At 41.5% G+C, this 19,108-nt stretch overlaps 2 protein-coding genes and 1 non-coding gene across 3 annotated transcripts; 1 reads left to right on the forward strand and 2 right to left on the reverse strand.

Annotated features, from left to right (window-relative positions):
* The first annotated feature begins 62 nt into the window (after positions 1–62).
* On the forward strand, positions 63–1,771 carry LOC106915717 (arylamine N-acetyltransferase 2-like). Its single transcript, XM_014983496.2, has one exon. The coding sequence runs from the start codon at positions 241–243 to the stop codon at positions 1,105–1,107; it is 867 nt and encodes a 288-aa protein (XP_014838982.1). The 5' UTR covers positions 63–240; the 3' UTR covers positions 1,108–1,771.
* Positions 1,718–13,923, reverse strand: marchf6 (membrane-associated ring finger (C3HC4) 6). Its single transcript, XM_014983495.2, has 25 exons — positions 13,570–13,923; positions 12,244–12,343; positions 11,677–11,750; positions 11,341–11,484; positions 10,762–10,834; positions 10,475–10,643; positions 10,004–10,190; positions 9,409–9,470; positions 9,292–9,324; positions 9,126–9,177; positions 8,961–9,019; positions 8,788–8,868; positions 8,591–8,659; positions 7,719–7,793; positions 7,297–7,431; positions 6,992–7,212; positions 6,526–6,663; positions 5,179–5,401; positions 4,522–4,591; positions 4,124–4,305; positions 3,211–3,345; positions 3,026–3,115; positions 2,709–2,841; positions 2,298–2,433; positions 1,718–2,076 (listed from the first exon to the last, which is right to left on the reverse strand). Exons 1-25 carry the CDS (start codon positions 13,586–13,588, stop codon positions 1,989–1,991), a joined length of 2,748 nt encoding a protein of 915 aa, XP_014838981.1. The 5' UTR covers positions 13,589–13,923; the 3' UTR covers positions 1,718–1,988.
* Positions 13,924–15,051: 1,128 nt separating this feature from the next.
* On the reverse strand, positions 15,052–15,125 carry trnat-agu (transfer RNA threonine (anticodon AGU)). The gene has a single exon. It is a non-coding gene; the product is annotated as a tRNA-Thr (tRNA).
* Between the last annotated feature and the right edge of the window lie 3,983 nt (positions 15,126–19,108).

Consider the following 19,108-nt stretch of genomic DNA (forward strand, 5'->3'; position numbering starts at 1 on the left):
TGCCATGAACTTCTGGACCTTACTGAGGACTGGGCAGCAGCCTCCAGCACTGTTTTCCTTAACTACGCCTCTGCATTACATGCCACGGCCCACGAGGGCATCCTTTTTATGTACTTTGATCCTGTACATCGACCTGTTCGCTTTCTGCTCTTAATTCCCCTGCGCTCGGTTTCCAAACCACTCTGGAAAGAAAAGTGAAAGTAAAGCGTCGTGAGACCGAAAGCATAGAAGGAAAAGGAAATGTCTTCCGTGAAGATGGAAGTGGATCGGTACTTGTCGCGGATCGGGTTTGAAGGCCCTTCAGGTGTGCCCAGCCTGGAGCTGCTTCGCTCGGTTCACACCTGTCACCTGCTGTCGGTGCCATTTGAAGACCTGACGGTGCACAGCGGTGGACAGGTCAAGCTGGACCTTCCGGCCCTCTACGACAAGGTTGTGAACCAGCGCAGAGGTGGCTTTTGCTTTGAGAATAACTCGTTGTTCTACTGGCTGCTGACCCAGTTGGGCTTCCAGACCACTGTGCTCTCGGGTCAGGTGAAGAACTCGATAACTTGTCGCTACGGGCCCCCGTTTGACCATTTGATCGTAATGGTCAACCTCGAAGGGAAACGGTGGCTGTGTGACGTCGGTTTCGGCGCTGCTGGTTTTAGTGTCCCGCTTTCGTTGGATACTTATGGTCCTCAGGTGCAGGGCCACAGAGTTTACCGTGTCAGAAGGATAGACGACGTGCACTTTCTGGAGTGGCAAAAGGAGGAAAACAGAGGCGAAGATGGGGACTGGACGGAGATCTACAAGTTCACCCTGGAACCTCGGCGTCTGGAGGACTTCGCCGAGATGTGCCAGTATCACCAGAGCTCTCCCAGCTCCATCTTCTTCTGCAAGTCCCTCTGCACCGTGTTAAGACCCGGCGGGAGGGTGTCTTACATTGGCCGCAGGCTGATTACCACCACATTCCCATCTGAAGCAACGGGAGGTGGGCTAGAAACCACAACCAGGGAACTTGAAGATGAAGAAATTCCGGCTGTTCTAGCAGAAAACTTTGGAATTGTGCTTCAGTCTCCACTTATTCCAAAAGATGACACAATTACTCCACCCCCAGTTGTATACTGATTTATGGATGTCATAACTTTTAAGGCAAAAATATACAACTACTATTTCTGACGCACCGATGAGGTGCTTCCGGTTGCTAACATTTTTTTTTTTTTGGGGGGGGGGTTATTATTGTTTTTTTAATTAAAAAGACTAAATAGCAAAAAATAAAAAAAATAAAAATAAAAATATATATATATATAAGTAAAACGTACGCAAGGGTAATTGACCTATTAAGTTATTTTTAATTGACCATCCCTACTTAATGTGTTTTATTATCCTTAAAAAACCTGCAAGGTAGTCTGTTTATGGAACAAAATGCAAGTTATTTTTATGCGTCTGATGAATTGCAATTGTAAACCTAATCTAATTGTATAAACTAAATTAAGATTTTGAGTATTTGACCTGACAATGACCAAATAACAGTGAAAAATTGCAGAAATTGTGATTACAACTATTCTTAAGAAATGAGCTTGAACTTTTGGTTAATAATTTCAACTCAATAAGGTTTTACATTTTTGTAATTTAATGCTTAGAATAAAATTATGCATCCTAATTTTACCAGATGCCTTTGCTGAACAATCACACACACACACACACAGAATTTGCAGAACACATACAACAGAAAATGTAAACTGTCACTTTGATTTAATAAATTATACAATACAGGTTTTAAGATGTACAATGGTCATTGCATTAATCCACAATTGTCCTTTTTCATAAGACAAAGTCTGCTTTCAAAGTATTTACACATGTACAATTTATGAGGCAGCGCTTCACAAAAAGCAAGGCATGAATGACAATACACATGATGTTTAGACCCTCTACAGTTACCCTGTGCAGAGGGGGGTCTACAGTGGGTAACTGGTGCAAAAACGTGGCACACATTGGACACAAAGATGTTACTCTGCGATGGGGTTGGAGGATGGGATAGAGTTTGCTCTGCTAGATTTCCGTTCGTAGTTGACAAGCCTCTGACCAACCAGGTACCTGCATGGGGAGAATACATGTCAGAATTGACGTTTTTTTTCTACAACTAATTAGATTTGCCGAAGAATAAAAGGCATTTTGTGTTTATACCAAGACATTAAATACTAAATGTTTCAATAGAGACACAATTAAAATAAGAGTCTTAGAATTTATTACACAAATAAAGATTTTAGAATTGTTTAAAAAAAAAAAAATAAGATGGACGACAGAAACATTCATACTTGTCATTTTTGATGTGCTCATAAAGTCGTTTAAACTGTCTGATCTGGAAAGACAGGATGCCGATGAGCGACACCACCATCAGGAGGAATGGATAGATTCTCCTCTGCATCAGGATCTCCATTTCAGGGGTGACACCTGGAAACAAAATACAGGTATATGGTCTTCACTTTTCTCCTAGTCCTGACTAAAAGTGATCACCAGAATGAGCCTAGAAGCGTGTGGATGACCACAAAAAGTAGTTGGATGCAAGACGGAATTTATTCATGGACATTTAGTGAAACACTGTGGGGGAGGTGAGTGGGAGGGGCAGGGCTCCATGTACATATGTGAGTCTGTATATGTTGTGGAGGAGAGAAAGTTTCATATAAATTTAAAGTGGTCTAAGGTGATAAAGCATTTCTAATACTGACCGACAGCAGGAACCACTCCGGCAGCAATCACATACGGCACACACAGGGACAACAGCAGGACTGAGATAACAGGAGCTGCCAGCTTGCGGATTATGAACTGGAGATCAATGTTACGAATTCCATTTGCATAAACCTGTGAAGAGGCGGAGAGTTAACAGGATTCGGTTCAAAGCTCCATTGAGCAACAGAAGTCATCTCGGGGGCTTTACAGAAAGACAAAATGAACAGGCAATTTCATCTCAGTCAGCAGATACTTTTTTTAAACTGGGAAATTTAAAAAGGATCATATTTATATTTCATATCCATTAATACTCTACCTGCTCAATTACAGCCTTAAGCCACCACTGTGGGCCCATGAGGGTGATGGCTGCGATGATTTTGGCATGGAGAACTCCAAGAGCCCAGTCCTGAAAATAACATCAAGACATATAAGAACTTCTTAATGCACGTTTAAGTGAAAAATTGTGGGAGACGACAATCTTGTATGCTTATATAATCTTACCTGCCAAGGATAGAACAGAGGTGTTTGGTCTAGAGGTACTCTAAGTGGGGCCACAATCACCAGTTCAAACAGCAGCCCCAATAACAGTGGGATGACTCCAGCAACCAGCAAAGCCACAACCAGGGTCTTCAGGATCTACATCAGTAATATTATAAACAAAGACAAGGGTGAGCCCCACTGGTCTTTGACAGAAAAATTATATCACTAACTAAAAATGATAGAGAAGCAACAATCTCACTTTTCTTCAAGAAGTTAATGACATTTTGTGCAAATTTTCCAAATGATTTAGATACATAATCCTTCCTCCAAGTTTACAGGAAGTTCAGTTTCATTCAGACTCCATACATAATTGCTCTAATACAGCTAAGAAACATTTTATCATTATGTGTATAGAAATGTCTTTTTAAATACGTTTGCAGCACCAGATTTTATAGCACTGATGTACAAATTTTTAGCTACATGGGCCAAATATGTCAACGCAAAATAAATTTTTTCTTTAAATTGTAAACCACAACAACAATTATATATTGATTTTTTTTTATTCTAGCTGCTCAACAATGAACTAAATGTTCATTTTCTATAAAGCAATCAAAGTAGTTTGGATTTTGTAGAAAATGCAAATCTAAAAAAAAAGGCATACAAGATGAAGTACGCTTAGAACACCTCAGATTTAGACAGATTGTTAAACTACACAGATCAGTTTGTTTTCATTTCTTAGCAAACCAATATTTTTACCTTTTCTAACTTATAAACAGGGTTTGCGAAAGCTTATTCAAATGCCAACCATCACCTCTGGCTGAAATGCATAATGTGTTTTGAGCAGCTAAGGACTTAAAAAATCACAGCATTTTGAAAAGCTAACAATTCCCACTGCTCCCGTTTGCTTATTAAAGCTTAAGATTCCTCCGCTCACCATGAGCGTCCATTCCTGGACTTTGTGCATGATTACGATGCGTCCCTGTGGCATCCACGCCAACAACACAGTGACTCCACGAACCGAGAGCCAGCAGACGTACAGACCACACGCTGCTGTGTACAGCTCATGGATTTTAGAGTTTCCAGTCCAGAAGGACATGAGCCAGCGGCCTGTGAATACTGAAACACACACACGGCAGAGCAATTATTCACATCACAGCCAACTTTGTAGTGGCAACAGAGGAGAAAAAAAAAAGACTCTCCTCACTTATAGTTCAGGAAAGACTTATCATTATGCGTCTATATGAAAGAGTCAGAGCTTTCATTAAGGTTTGGGTGGAGTTCAACAAAGTAGTAATTTATCTGTTAGTTTAGTTGTTTGACATCACTCCTTACCTGGTAGAGTTAAGCACACCAGACTGGCCAATAGGAGAGTGATGCACATGAAAATAATCAGGAGCACAATCTAGGGGACAGAGGACAAGCCACGTAAGTAACTTTCATACTTTACAACAATTGCATAGAAGTCTTCAGAAACATCTGATTTCTTTACATTTTAAAGTCGGAGGAAGAGAAAAGCATGATATGGCATAGTATCCTGAGGATGTACAAATTGCCCCTAATTTGTGTGTGCTGCAAAAACACAAAATCTTACCAAGTATTATATCTAGTTTCTAATGCAAATATTATAGGAGATATAGGAGCTTGTTCTAAAAAAAAAAGTACAAGTTCTAGTTCAGATTATTTCACTTATGACAAGATATTTTCCCATGTTATATAGTTTAATCCATTTCAGTGGATTAAACTAGTACTTTTTCATCAATATTAAATTATTGATTTGAAACAAACTCGTATGTCTATCTGAAAGTTATTTGCATGCGAGTTTTTTACATTTCAAGTGTGCTAAGATATTTGCAGTATAAACTAGGCAAAAATACTTTGTAAGGTTTTGTGTTTTTCAGAGTGGTAACACATTTCAAATAGGATTGAGTGTGCCGGAGAGCATTGTAAAGCATGTAAAAAAAAAAAAAAAAAATCACAGGACTGTCTCACTCTGAATGGGAAGCGCAGGGGTCGGTGGTACGGCTGGAAACCCACTGGCCCCCCCTGCTGCAGGATGGCCTGATGTGCTGCATGCAGTCCTTCCCCAACAGCTGGGGCCGGGTTGTTATTGTTGTTATGAGGCCCGTGGGGAGGGTTGTTATTGTTGTTGTTGTTTGCAGGCTGGTTGGCATCATTGTCCTCCTGCTCACCGAGGAGGTAGGAGTGGAGGTCTCTGCAGACAGAAAGGAAAGGCTGATCAGTGGCAGGAATAAAAGGACGCCACGTGTTGCTAAATGTCGACATACCCTGAAGCAAAAAAAAAAAAAAAAGATTTATTTGAACACAAAAAGTAGTGTGTAATTGTGAACTGGAGGGAAACAGATGTGGTTTTCAATTTTTTGTAAGGTCTGGTGTATATTTGTATTCCTCTAATGTGTGTTAATGGCAGGAAATAATGTATGTCAAAAGCTGATAACGACTTTCCTCACACAAGTCAGCCAACTGTGACTACCTCGTTCAGAAAACCCTTGGTATGGCCAAAAGATGTCTAGGTCACAAACTGAATTGTTTTGTGAAAGGGGCTCTTGGTTGCCCATGGAGACAAGCAATCCAAGGTGATGTGCAAAGTTTAACCACAAGTTGGACTTTGCATGTAAATGTAAACCTTGGTCTCTTTTGCCAAACTATTGAGAATTATTATGACTTTGTGATGCTTCAACCTGAGCTGTGAATCTCTGCAGCTCCTCCAGGTCTACCATTTGCCTATCAGCTGCTTCTCTGATGATACTCTTGTGGTCTAGCTTGTCAGTTCAGGTGGATAGCCATGTTTTGATTGGTCTGTAGCTGTTCCAGAGTCTCTTCATTTTCTGGTAATGAACTGGACAGATCTCGACCAGATGTTTAAATCACCACCTAATTTTGCTTCAAACATATCCACATCTTTATGATTTTGTTTACCCACCAACGTAGTTTAGCAAAACCAAAACCTTCACAGAACAGCTGTATTTATAAGGCGTAGGGTTAAATTGTACACTGATCAATTCACTTCTTTAATCAGATGACGGTTTGTTAAAATTGGTTTTATTTTCGGGCATCAGAGTAATAGGGTTGACAAAAAAAAAATTCATGTAACATTTCAGATTAATATCAGCAAACCTTTTCAAAACAGTGTATAATTTTCTCTCAACTTCAGAACTTTGCACTAGTTTGTCACCTAAAATCCCAAGGTGACAACATGAGAAAAAAAAAGAAAGGTGGTAGAAAACACCGTTGGAAAGCACTGTACATGTTGATTAACATTTCTGATGAGCACTCAAACTATCAACATTTTAAGCATGAATGCTGTTCAGGACTTACAGTAAATAGCCAGCACTGACTGTCCAGGCTCTGACCAGACCTTTCAGCCACTGGCGAGTGTGTCCTTGCTCTAACAGGGCCGGGAGGACAACCTGAAGTAATAAGAGCTCCAGAGACAGCTCACTGACAGGGGCGTCACTGAAAGGCAAGATGTAAAATAATCAGAGAATAACTTGATGGTGTTCTCCAACCAACTAATCTACCATAATATGGACATTTATTCATTTCTAAAGCACACAGACACATTCAAACAAGTCACAGCAGATAATGTTTTTGTCCAGCCCCTTGTTGACTATACTCTCAACATTTCCTTTTTTTTGTTTTTGTTCACAAACTTAAGAGAAGAAGTGGTGCGTTTCTGCCTGACAAAGGAAGTGGTTTGTCAAACCTCTTTAGATGCAGAAAGAAAGAACACATTGCATTTCTGTAAAATGTGATCTAAAATGTTGCTTTGCTCGCCAGTTACCTGTAGAGCATCACGTTGTACGGGAGGAAAGTTGGCATCAACACTTTTATGAGTCTGATTGGCAGCCACAGCATCAGCAACACAATTGAGCCAAAGACCACCACAGACAGGATGAACCTCCGCAGGTGTCTGTAGATGGGTAAATGAATCATTTCCTGAACTGGGTTGAAGTCCGGGTCATTGAGGTTTCTTAAAAACCAGAGCACTCCGGGCCTCAGGACCTGACGGAGATGGATTTTACGTTAGCATCAATTTAATGTGAAAGGACTATAAGCTGACATGCACAAAAACAGACCAGGCCTCACCTCTCTTAGAAGTAGAATGAAAGACGCAAAGTAGAACACGTACACCATACCCACAAGCCAGTGCAGGAACATGGTGGTGCCAGGTGCCGACTTGAAACTCATTTCTCTGTCTTTCAATGAGGCGTCAAACATTTCCTGCAGACAAAGACGGGAACATTAAAACAAAAAAACAAAAAGAACTAACAACATTTGGGGTCTAATAAATCACAGCCTTTCAATGCATTAAGTCAGAGAATTTGAATTGCTTCCGTCTGATCCACAAGCTACTGCAAGTAGTCATTTTAAGGTTTGTAAAACTATCAGAATACAGAAACCTTTGCTTTTTACAATCCAAATTTGGCCTCTAAAGCGAACTGCCAAACACCTCTAAGCATAAAACAAAGTGCAAGACATCAGGAACAGAATCAAATCAAGAGTCTTACCAAAGAGCAGATGTCGAGCCACCAGCCACAGATCAACGGGAAAACTCCAATCTCCACGACAACCAGCAAAGAAACCTTTGACAGAGCATATTTAGTTCAACCATTTTAATTCATTCAATGATATACACATTCATTTCATTCCAATACCGGTTATAACGCATGGCTGCAGAGTTAATTCAGTTTATAATGGCAAGTTATCCAAAGATGGCATCCAATCCTTTCTGAATTAAAAAAAAATGACTGTACCATCAAAAAAAAAACCCCAAAAAAACACATAAACCTGAATCATCGTGTTTGATTCAGAAGAACTACTGTAGCTTTAGGAAGTGGAAAAGTTCACAGTGGTTTCAATTATATGATGTCATATCACACAGTACATGTGTATGGGAAAGTGCACAAAGTCAACACAAGAACACCAAGCATGCAAATATCACGAGGTGACCACAAAGCTGGTCTGATAAAAGTATGCAGCGTATGTGAACACTGTGTTTTAATAACCATCAGAATGCGCCATACAGAAGCCAACAGGTGGGGGGATAATATGAATAAAACAATGTAAAGAGCAGAAGCTTCTGTCATTATGGATATGAACTGTAGAATGCTTTGTCATTTCTATTGTGTTGTACTTTAAGCTGCAGCCTACCACAGCTATAGAAGAATGTCCAATATTTTAAGAATTTAACACCTATAAAGTCTCTGTTTATTCTAATACAACAAAACTGCACAATAAATACCGTTTTGCTATATTCCCCCTTTGTTTATATTGACAAAAAAATATTCAGGCCTGCGCTGCTGTAGAAACACAGAAAAGGAGTCCATGTTTCCATATACAAGTATAAAAAACAAAGCAGAAAGGCTTTCGGAGAGGTTACCTTGACAACAATGTAGCAGACTCCCAGGAGACGTCGGGAACGTTGGAACCTGACCAAAGCAGCAAGTCCCTAGAATATCCATTAAGGATATCTTTCGCTTGATATTTTCACAAGAAGATGGCCTAAATTCATCTATTAGAATTGATTTTGAATATTAAACATTTTACATGGGGTATTGATCTTTGAACAAAGGATACATGGCACAGGATGAGAGTCATGGCCAGCAGTATGTAACCCACAATCGTCGTGATTAGGCCCTCAAAGTGAGATGCTTGGACCTAAAGTATAACGTTACCAACAACAAAAGATTAAATCCTACAGCATTCATAACTGTGTCTTATAGTGGGATAACGTAAAGGTGGAGTCTTACGTATTCCTCGAAGCCGAGGCCAACGACAGAGAAGTGTCCAATGTGGTAGGGACAAAATGCTAATAAGAAAAGAGCAAAAGGGTATGGTAAATCTTTTGTAAAAAAAAACAAAAAACGAGTATTACGGTTAAGTGCAGTTTATAATCTTTGTCTCAGTCGACTCACCAAACACCAGAATAAAGAGTGTGTTGAGAGACACCACCCAAAACACATGCTCCTATTAAACAAAGACAAGTCGTGTCAAGAGGAAAAGCTTTTGTTGGACCTCATAGGTAATTATTAATAAGATAATAAACAGATCACATAGAAATGTAGTGTAAATATAAATTACCAGAAATACAAGGGAACCATCCAGACCGAGCATCTAAATGGGAAACGACAGTCACAAGTCAATGTGGTGCAGGTTGGCGTTTCAGACGTAAAAGGATTACTGATTTTATGCCGTTACCCTTTCCCATGTGAGTTCCTCTGCTGCTCTGTCCCACTCCAAGGCATTCCAATTCATGTCATCTAAAGCAAAACAATTGTAAAACACTCAAATGTAGCAAATATTATTATTTTGTCACCATTTTGCTGGAAAATATCTGCAAAGGAACTAAGATGTAAAGGCGGAAATAAATTTCTCTTCAGAATTGACAAATGTATAATAATAAATTGTTCTGTGAAAAATTCAACTCCAAACTGTGTGTTTTAACATAATGTTAAAAAAAAACAATACATATTTATTACTGGGGAAATATTCTGCATTTGTAGCCGCTGTGACAGAGCAAATACAAATATTTTGCTTAGTCTTTGAAAATAAATAGATTTTGGATCGCAAAATCTACTGCTTCAATGAAAGCTTTTGCTGTTTTACAGAATAATAATATGAACTTTTCCATGCTGCATGGTGAGACTTATTTTTATTTTTGGGTGCAACTTATCAAAACTAACAACTTGGTAATAAGTAAAGGTCACAATTGCTCTAGTTTGAACGTCAAAATTAAACAAAACTTGTTTTTCTGTTTTACTTGAAGCATTAATATGATAAATTATACAGAAACCTTGGGCTCCATTATTGGCCTCTCCATCCTCAGCAGGTGCACCCTCTTCTTCCAGCTCCGGGTCATCAGCCTGGTCCGGAGGGCCGTCAGGGGGTTCAGGCTCGGCCTCGTTTTGAGCCGGAGGATCAGCGTGGTCTGGCGGGGCCCCAGGGGGCTCATCGGCTGCTCCCTGACCTTGAGCTTGACCCTAAGGGTGAAACATTATACCAACAGGACTATTAAATCCAAGGTTATTGAATGATTCCATATCTGACTAAGTGAAGAATGAGAAATCATAATATATATAGTTTTCAGTAATTATGTTGGATGTTGTCTGGAATGATTAGCCTGTATTTGCAATTAGTGAAAACATAAATTGTAACCTGCACTTTGTACTATTTAAGTAGCCAACAAACATACAATTGTTATATTAGTCTACAAGTTTCTAATGTCCACTTTTTTTAATATATATATATACATGCAGTTGTGTACCTCATTGGCTTGTCCAGCAAGGTTAGGGGGCGGAGGCTGGTGCTGTTCCAACCACTGGGGGGCGCCACCGTGGACAATTTGCTCTCTGAGCCACACCAGACTGATGAATGCACACAGAGTGCAGGTGACAACAAAACAACCCTGAAGGCAGTCTGCGAGGAGGTTGTCTCTGCAGGAACACGGCAGAAATATATTAACAGAAGTATATTAAAGCAAACAACAGCAGCTAAGCTGTTCAAAATTCAAAACGGGGAATCATCCGTTTATAGGAAATGATCTCTTCTTACGTAGAGAGCATGTCCAACGGCAGTGTCAAAAGAGAGCTCACGGAGCCGGTAAAAAGACACTTATAGATGCGACCTGGAAATAAAGAGACCAAAGCATTAGACAAGTGAGATTTTTCTTAACACCGTTTTGAATTGATTCAGGCATTCTGTTGCTTTATGCTTATTTTTTCCTAACTAATAAGACACAGAATGACTTCTCTCTTGTTTCTAAAGGCGTGAGAAGCTAAAAGCTGCACCAGTTAAAGGTTAAATAACTTATCAGCACAAGTCCATTAATCCTGGTGAAGCTTTTCCAATGGGAGTCTCCTGTTGATTTAATTACACAACAGGTGTGGTACAGTGGCTGTGAGGTAATCCCTGTTTTGGACTGTGATGATTCCTGTGCGTGCCTCTGTTGGTTCTTACTGCCCTGAGTTCACCTCCGACACCTACTAATTTACTAACGCTCACACTCCAAACTTTAATTAATGTGTTTTGGGTAAAAATCTGAATCACTTTAAGGGAAAAAATATATATATTTTACTTCCCCTTTCTTGTCAATTTGTCTACCAAGGCAAGTTATGACAGAATACCACTTACATGCAGTGAGAGGAACCACTCCAAGCCATGCGAAGGCAACCAGCGTGTAATGGAACCAGTAGCGGATGGCTGTACCCACACTGGTCAGCAGACCAGCACAGATGTCCTGGATGGGCAGACGTGAGGGCATATCTGGGGAGTAGACTGAAGTGTGCAGAAGAAGAAAGTTAGATTTCTTGACAAGAGTAAAACATTCCGTTTATAATGCAAATTCATACTGTTTGAATGCATGAATCAAGCTAAAGAAATATCACTAATAATAGGGCCTAATGCTGTATAGTGCTATACTCAACCAGTAAACATGCTGAGAACTAACATTTTAATGGATGGACTTACTTGGTGTGAAAGCAAATCTGTGCTTGCATAATTCACAGTACTCCTTCCTGCTGTGTTTCAGCCACTGGACCAAACTGCAGATGTTAGAAGAAAAAGAAATAAATACAAAAGAAATGCCCAGTCATCCCTGAAATATGTACAGTACTTATACTGACAGGATAAGTACTGTCAGTACTTATCCTGTCCTGTTTATAGATGAGGACATCTATAAACAGAAAACTACCTTTAATATTAGGTGTATTGGTATGTTGGAAACACTCTCAGCTTGATTAGTTCATAAATTTCTGGATTAACTTAACATTACTTTGTTATAATTGAAAAAAGTTGCGCAGATCAGATTAAAAGGCCTATTGAAGACACCTGCTTCATTATTCAAGAATATAAAATGTTCATCCAACACAATCAGGCATTAATGGATTCAATATTTGAATAATGCAAAAGATTAACCAAAGCACGTCTCTATTAAAAGGTATCTAGGTCAACTGTTAACTTAGACACTTGTAAAAATTTTGAAAAAATAAAAATAAAAAATAGATATCGGACCAGAGGACTCAGTGTGACACATACCATTCCTGGTGGATGAATTTGATGCTGCCGGTGCACACACATGGATGGTACAGGGGTTTGTCTGGGGTCCCCTCAGAGCGACACACACGGCAAATATCCGCTGGGGAAAAAAAACAAAAACAAAAACAAAAAAAAACACAGAACATAAGACCAATTGATATTGCTAGAAATGAAAACAATTACTAGATCTCAATATAAAATGTTGCTTAACTTTTAAATAAAAACAATGTTTTCGATTATAGATTTAAGATATGCACAGACAAGTTATTACATAAAGATTCAACTGGATTCAGGGAGAAAGTAAAGGTGGGTAATCTGCACTACAATACTTACAATGAAAGGTTGACATATACATTTCCCTCATTCCGATCCTATGGCTTTAAAATCTGATTAATCAGAATCAGATGCCACAAAAAGTGTCAGGAAATTTTATATGGCTAAAAAAAATAATAACTTATGGTGTATAAACTAAAGAAACAACATACACAGCATTTATTAAAGTTATGTTTTTAGTTTCCTACAGTTGGGAAACTCCTAGCAGAATATTTGTTAGACACTACAGGTTGGCAACTCTTGCAGATAAGCCAATGTGCATATAAACCTGCTACATCTGTGTTACTCTTTATTCCCAAACATTAAAAGCATTAATTCTTCCCTTGTGTTTTTAAATTAATTTCTTCAGTTGCTTCTATTACTTATTTAGTTACTCTTCTCTTTTTTTCTACACGTTTCCTTTTTAAAATGTATTTTCTTCTAAATCCCTCTCCTATTTTCTAATGTGTTTTTCCACAGATTTAATTAACAGCAACTAAACCTTAATGCAAATACGTTGATATCGACATTATCATGCTCTGAGGACGATGCTAACTTACAACAGGAATAAAAAAAAAAACACGTCCTGGAACAGTAAGTACATTTTTCCGAGTAGAATTCAAGTAAGTATTGCATTATTAACTGATTTATTTATTAACTGGATTAAGATGTAGATCTAGGCAGTGTAATTGACTACTATGCAAAGCTAAGTTTAAGGACAAATAACAGTAAAGTGATGACATCATCCGTAATTTCTGTTGGATTCCGCCCCCCCAGTTCTCAACATCAAATACATTTCAGCCAAATCTACTGTCACGCAGAGCTTTGTTACACAAAAATAACATTTGGTATAGATCTCATGCCTTCTCGAATCTACCTCACATTTCACTGACAGCCGCTGCTAATCATCTGCCATTAGGAGAGCTGCTCGGGAGCGGCAGGATTGTCTATAAAAGATGAATTTCCGAAGCCGATTGCTGTTAACCACCGAATCGAAAGCAACAAGAGTCTCACCTTCTTCAGCAGTGTCCATGTTATTGACTAAACACCGATTACTTTCTCTAATAGGGTAGCCTCGTACTGTGAACCCATTAACGACACAGGCAATATCGCCGAGCTAGCTGTGTTAAGCTAGCGACACGACTGTATCCTAAGGTTCGGGTGCATTGGCAGTCGTGAAATGGTTTCCCAGCAGAAAACACCAAAGTGTTTGTTGTGTTCTATCCTTTCACCTTGAACACCTAATCTCTGGTGTGGAAAATGTTTCTATTCCACAGTAGACCGAAACTCTGGAAAATTGTGTTGGTAAATCGAGAGCTTGGATCTGGACGACAAACGGCTAAATGCTAAACGGAACAGCGCATGCGTAAGCGTTACGGTATTGTTCGTAACTGAGTCACTGCTGTTTGCCAGCTCGTTTAAATGAACGACAGAATATATCTGTTGTGAAAGGTTTATAAGCGGAAAAATTGCAAATAAAAGTAGAGACAAGTAAATGTCGTAATAAAGTAATCGATGTGCAAGCAAAAGCAGAGCGGGTACACTTAATAGAGCAGATTAGTTCATTCTGTGCGGAGAGGGAATGAATCTAATCCAATTTTAACTAATTTGTACATGCAGTTTAGTTTTACTTTTCTGGAAAAGAGTATATATGTTTTACATGTGCGTATTTGCACATTTACTAATAGAACCGTACCAGAAGAGAGCCAAATTATAATCGCTACACAAAAGATATGTTTGTGACCAGGACGAACAAGATATTGTTGGTTAGCTGAGCCAAATGGTTGGGATACCAGTACAGGGCCAGAAAGCCCATCCCTGCTGCTGTCAAGCTAGTGTCATAACTGTTTTACTTCATTACAATGGATCGATTGCTTCGGTATAAAACAAAACAACAACTATCAATAAAGTCAGGCTAACATTTTACTATTTAAAGACAGCTATGTATCAGTCTTATTAAAATGAACATGTCTCCATCAGGACAATTTTTGCTAGGTTTCTCTCAGATGATGCTTCTAGAAAGGTGTCCAATTTCAGGTAATAGCCCCACCTACTGGAGGACAATTGTACAAGTTTCGTGAAGCTAAAACCTGGGCGTCTTCCGTTTTGTCCCGAACAGATAAAAGGTGAAGTCTTATCGCTGTAGCTCCAGGCTCAGTTAACAGAGATGCAAAAATTATATTACATCTGGATCTTTGTTTTTGTTTGCATCTCCATCTATTAATTTTGAACCTTTTAAAATTTTATGCGCAGATTTTTCAAATAATTTTGTATTACATGAAACCACATTTCTTGGATCTTTTCAATCTTTCTTTCAACCGCATAAAATATATAAAAACATATATCTTATTTCTAATAGAAATCAGCAATGAGCTAATCTAAGTGGATGAGACTTTAATGACATTTGATTGTTTTTTTATCGAGGATATTCGCGTGTAATCTGTTTATAAATTAATTGTTTTGACATTAATAATTACAGGATCACTTATTCTTAAAAGGCACCGCTGGGATTCGAACCCAGGATCTCCTGTTTACTAGACAGGCGCTTTAACCAACTAAGCCACGGCGCCAATATATCAGACATTATACAGGCTACACTGAGCTGCAAACTGGAATCATGACGCTGTTAGACGTATGGTAGCTGGTTTCTTTTGCATCAGAAAAATGGGCACAGAGGAAGAAAAGTTGGATGTGGAAGTAGCAAAATACTGATGAACATTGTACAGTAACAATGTCTGTATGTTACGTAGAACAAAAGAAGAGTTGGCTGTAGTGTGATTAATTCATGTCAAGTTTCTCATAAAAATTTAATAAAATTTAAATGAATAATTTCTTAAGATAGGATTTTAAAATTCACACAAATTGTAGGTCTGATTTTAAGCAGTTTGCATTAAAAGATTTGTTCGTTTTAGGACTGTTATTACATGTGGAGTGCAATGAAGTGAGTTATTAGCTCCCTTTAATAATGCAATCAATGCATTTCACTGGGAACAAAACTTTACACAAGTCAAATGCTTTACTGTGACATTAGACGTTGCTGACATAATCTTGGTCCTGTGATCATTTTTTGAGATTTCTAAAAAAAATTTATGACCAAAAAACATGTTTATCGACATAGTAAAGGAGGAATTCCCATTCCTGTTGCTTTTCGGTACTGTCTACCAAAGAGGTCCTGCGTTCAAATCCTGTCAAGGGATATTTCTTTAATCCGCCTTTGTTTCAAAGACAAAAACATGTATGTCAGCTTAACTGGCTTATTTTCAGTTCTTCTCAGGTTCAAGTGTGTGCATGGTTGTCTGTTCCTTTCTGCCTCTGTGATGGACTGGCAACCTGTCCAGTGTGGCTTGCCACCAACTATTAGCAGCTGGTGCAAGGCAGACCTGCTACCAGTGAGGATTAAAACAATACAGATGTCAGTGCCTGTCATATAGTGCCCTTTAAAAGAAATTGCTTTATTCTAAAAGTTTCAGTGTCACCGTGCAACTAAAATGGAACCCTGAATACGTTTTACTCTAAGTAAAGTAGCAAATGCTGCACAAAACCTGTTTTATTTTATTTTAGAAAGTTTGAGATGGTGACTGAACTTTGATAAAGTTAGACTCTGCAAGAACAAGTGGGCTTAAAAAATAAATGAATAAAATACCAATCTTTTTATTCAAGCTCACCACACTGTCTTTAAACTTTGCAAAAATATCTCAATGTTCAATGAAAACAGACGACTTTTTTTAATATAAGAGAACTAATTAATTTTATTGAGAAGACTAAGAAGATTTGAGATACAGAAATATCACTTAATGTAAAATATGATTTCCACATGATAACAGGATCGTTTAAAGGCTCTTTAGAAGTTCATTTTATCCTTAACTGCTTTTGTCTGCTGTGACAGTGCTCCTTTCTGAATAAATTGGGCAAAATTGATCATTGATCTTCAGATTAAATTTCATGTTGTTAATCTAAATTTTCCCCTTTCAGTTTCTGCAACCTCTCCTGGGGCTGCCACCTTATCGTGGTGGAGGGGTTTGAGTGTCCCAATGATCCTAGGAGCTATGCTGTCTGGGGCTTTATGCCCCTGGTAGGGTCACCCAAGGCAGACAGGTCCTAGGTGAGGAACCAGACAAAGCGCAGCCTGAAGACCCCTATGATGAATATAAACTTTGGACTCGGTTTTCCCTCGCCCGGACGCGGGTCACCGGGGCCCCCCTCTGGAGCCAGGCCTGGAGGTGGGGCACGATGGCGAGCGCCTGGTGGCCGGGCTTGCACCCACGGAGCCCGGCCGGGCTCAGCCCGAAGAGAAGACGTGGGTCCCCCTTCCAACGGGCTCACCACCTGTAGGAGGGGCCAAAGGGGTCGGGTGCATTGTGCTACGGGCGGCAGCCGAAGGAGGGGACCCTGGCGGTCTGATCCCCGGCTTCAGAAGCTGGCTCTTGGGACGTGGAATGTCACCTCTCTGGTGGGGAAGGAACCGGAGCTAGTGTGCGAGGCTGAGAGGTTCCGGCTAGAAATAGTCGGCCTCACCTCGACGCATGGCTCTGGTTCTGGAACCAGTCTCCTTGAGAGGGGCTGGACGTACTTCCACCCTGGAGTTGCCCACGGTGAGAGGCGCCGGGCAGGAGTGGGCATACTTGTTGCCCCCCATCTTGGCGCCTGTACGTTGGGGTTTACCCCGGTGAACGAGAGGGTAGCCTCCCTCCGCCTACGGGTGGGGGGACGGGTTCTGACTGTTGTCTGTGCTTACTGGCCGAACAGCAGTTCAGATTACCCACCCTTCTTGGAGTCCTTAGAGGGGGTACTGGAGGGTGCTCCTCCTGGGGACTCCCTTGTTCTACTGGGGGACTTCAACGCTCACGTGGGCAATGACAGTGAGACCTGGAGGGGCGTGGTTGGGAGGAACGGCCCCCCCGATCTGAACTCGAGTGGTGTTCTGCTGTTGGACTTCTGTGCTCGTCACGGATTGTCCATCACAAACACCATGTTCAGGCATAAGGGTGTCCATATGTGCACTTGGCACCAGGACACCCTAGGCCGCAGTTCGATGATCGATTTTGCGATCGTTTCATCGGATCTGCGGCCGTATGTCTTGGACACTCGGGTGAAGAGAGGTGCGGAGCTGTCCACTGACCACTACCTGGTGGTGAGTTGGCTCCAGTGGTGGGGGAGGAAGCCGGTCAGACCTGGCAGGCCCAAACGTGTAGTGAGGGTCTGCTGGGAACGTCTGGCGGAGTCCCCTGTGAGACGGAGCTTCAACTCCCATCTCCGGCAGAGCTTCGAACACGTTCCGGGGGAGGTGGGGGACATTGAGTCTGAATGGACCATGTTCCGTGCCTCCATTGCCGAGGCGGCTTATCGGAGCTGCGGCCGCAAGGTTGCTGGTGCCTGTCGCGGCGGCAACCCTCGAACCCGTTGGTGGACACCTTCGGTGAGGGATGCTGTCAAGCTGAAGAAGGAGTCCTATTGGACCTTTTTGGCCTGTGGGACTCCAGAAGCAGCTGATGGGTACCGGCGGGCGAAGCGGCATGCGGCTCGGGTGGTCGCTGAGGCAAAAACCCGGGCGTGGGAGGAGTTCGGAGAGGCCATGGAGAAAGACTTCCGCACGGCTTCGAGGCGATTCTGGGCCACCATCCGGCGTCTCAGGAGGGGGAAGCGGTGCAGCACCAACACTGTTTATAGTGGGGATGGTGTGCTGCTGACCTCAACTAGGGACGTTGTGGGCCGGTGGGCAGAATACTTCGAAGACCTCCTCAATCCCACCAACATGCCTTCTGTTGAGGAAGCTGGGCCTGTGGACTCTGGGTTGGGCTCTCCAATCTCTGGGGACGAGGTCGCCGAGGTGGTCAAAAAGCTCCTCGGTGGCAGGGCCCCGGGGGTGGATGAGATCCGCCCGGAGTTCCTTAAGGCTCTGGATGTTGTAGGGTTGCGTTGGCTCACGCGACTCTGCAATATCGCATGGATATCGGGGGCAGCTCCCCTGGATTGGCAGACCGGGGTGGTGGTCCCCCTGTTTAAAAAGGGGGACCGGAGGGTGTGCTCCAATTACAGGGGGGTCACACTCTTAAGCCTCCCTGGTAAGGTCTATTCAGGGGTCCTGGAGAGGAGGGTCCGTCGGATAGTCGAACCTCGGATTCAGGAAGAGCAGTGTGGTTTTCGTCCTGGTCGTGGAACACTGGACCAGCTCTACACCCTCAGCAGGGTCCTGGAGGGTGCATGGGAGTTCGCCCAACCGGTCTACATGTGTTTTGTGGACTTGGAGAAGGCGTTCGACCGTGTCCCCAGGGGGGCCTTGTGGGGGGTTCTCCGGGAGTATGGGGTACCGGGCCCTTTGATACGGGCTGTCAGGTCCCTGTACGACCGGTGTCAGAGTCTGGTCCGCATTACCGGCAGTAAGTCGGGCTCGTTTCCGGTGAGAGTTGGACTCCGCCAAGGCTGCCCTTTGTCACCGATTCTGTTCATTACCTTCATGGACAGAATTTCTAGGCGCAGCCGAGGTGTTGAGGGGATCCGTTTTGGTGGCCTTAGGATCGCATCTCTGCTTTTTGCGGATGATGTGGTCCTTTTG

Source organism: Poecilia mexicana, unplaced genomic scaffold (assembly GCF_051168715.1).
Source record: "Poecilia mexicana isolate PSO_F unplaced genomic scaffold, ASM5116871v1 scaffold_20, whole genome shotgun sequence".
Taxonomy (NCBI): Eukaryota; Metazoa; Chordata; class Actinopteri; order Cyprinodontiformes; family Poeciliidae; genus Poecilia; species Poecilia mexicana.

Excerpts from the sequence above, each read along its gene's own strand:
- LOC106915717 (XM_014983496.2), top strand. The coding sequence starts at position 241 with ATGTCTTCCGTGAAGATGGAAGTGGATCGGTACTTGTCGCGGATCGGG.
- marchf6 (XM_014983495.2), bottom strand. Across the intron at positions 7,794-8,590 it reads TCTGCTACATTGTTGTCAAG|GTTTCTTTGCTGGTTGTCGT; the intron begins GTAACCTCTCCG and ends GCTCTGTCAAAG. Across the intron at positions 2,434-2,708 it reads CGGAGTGGTTCCTGCTGTCG|GTGTCACCCCTGAAATGGAG; the intron begins GTCAGTATTAGA and ends TTTTGTTTCCAG.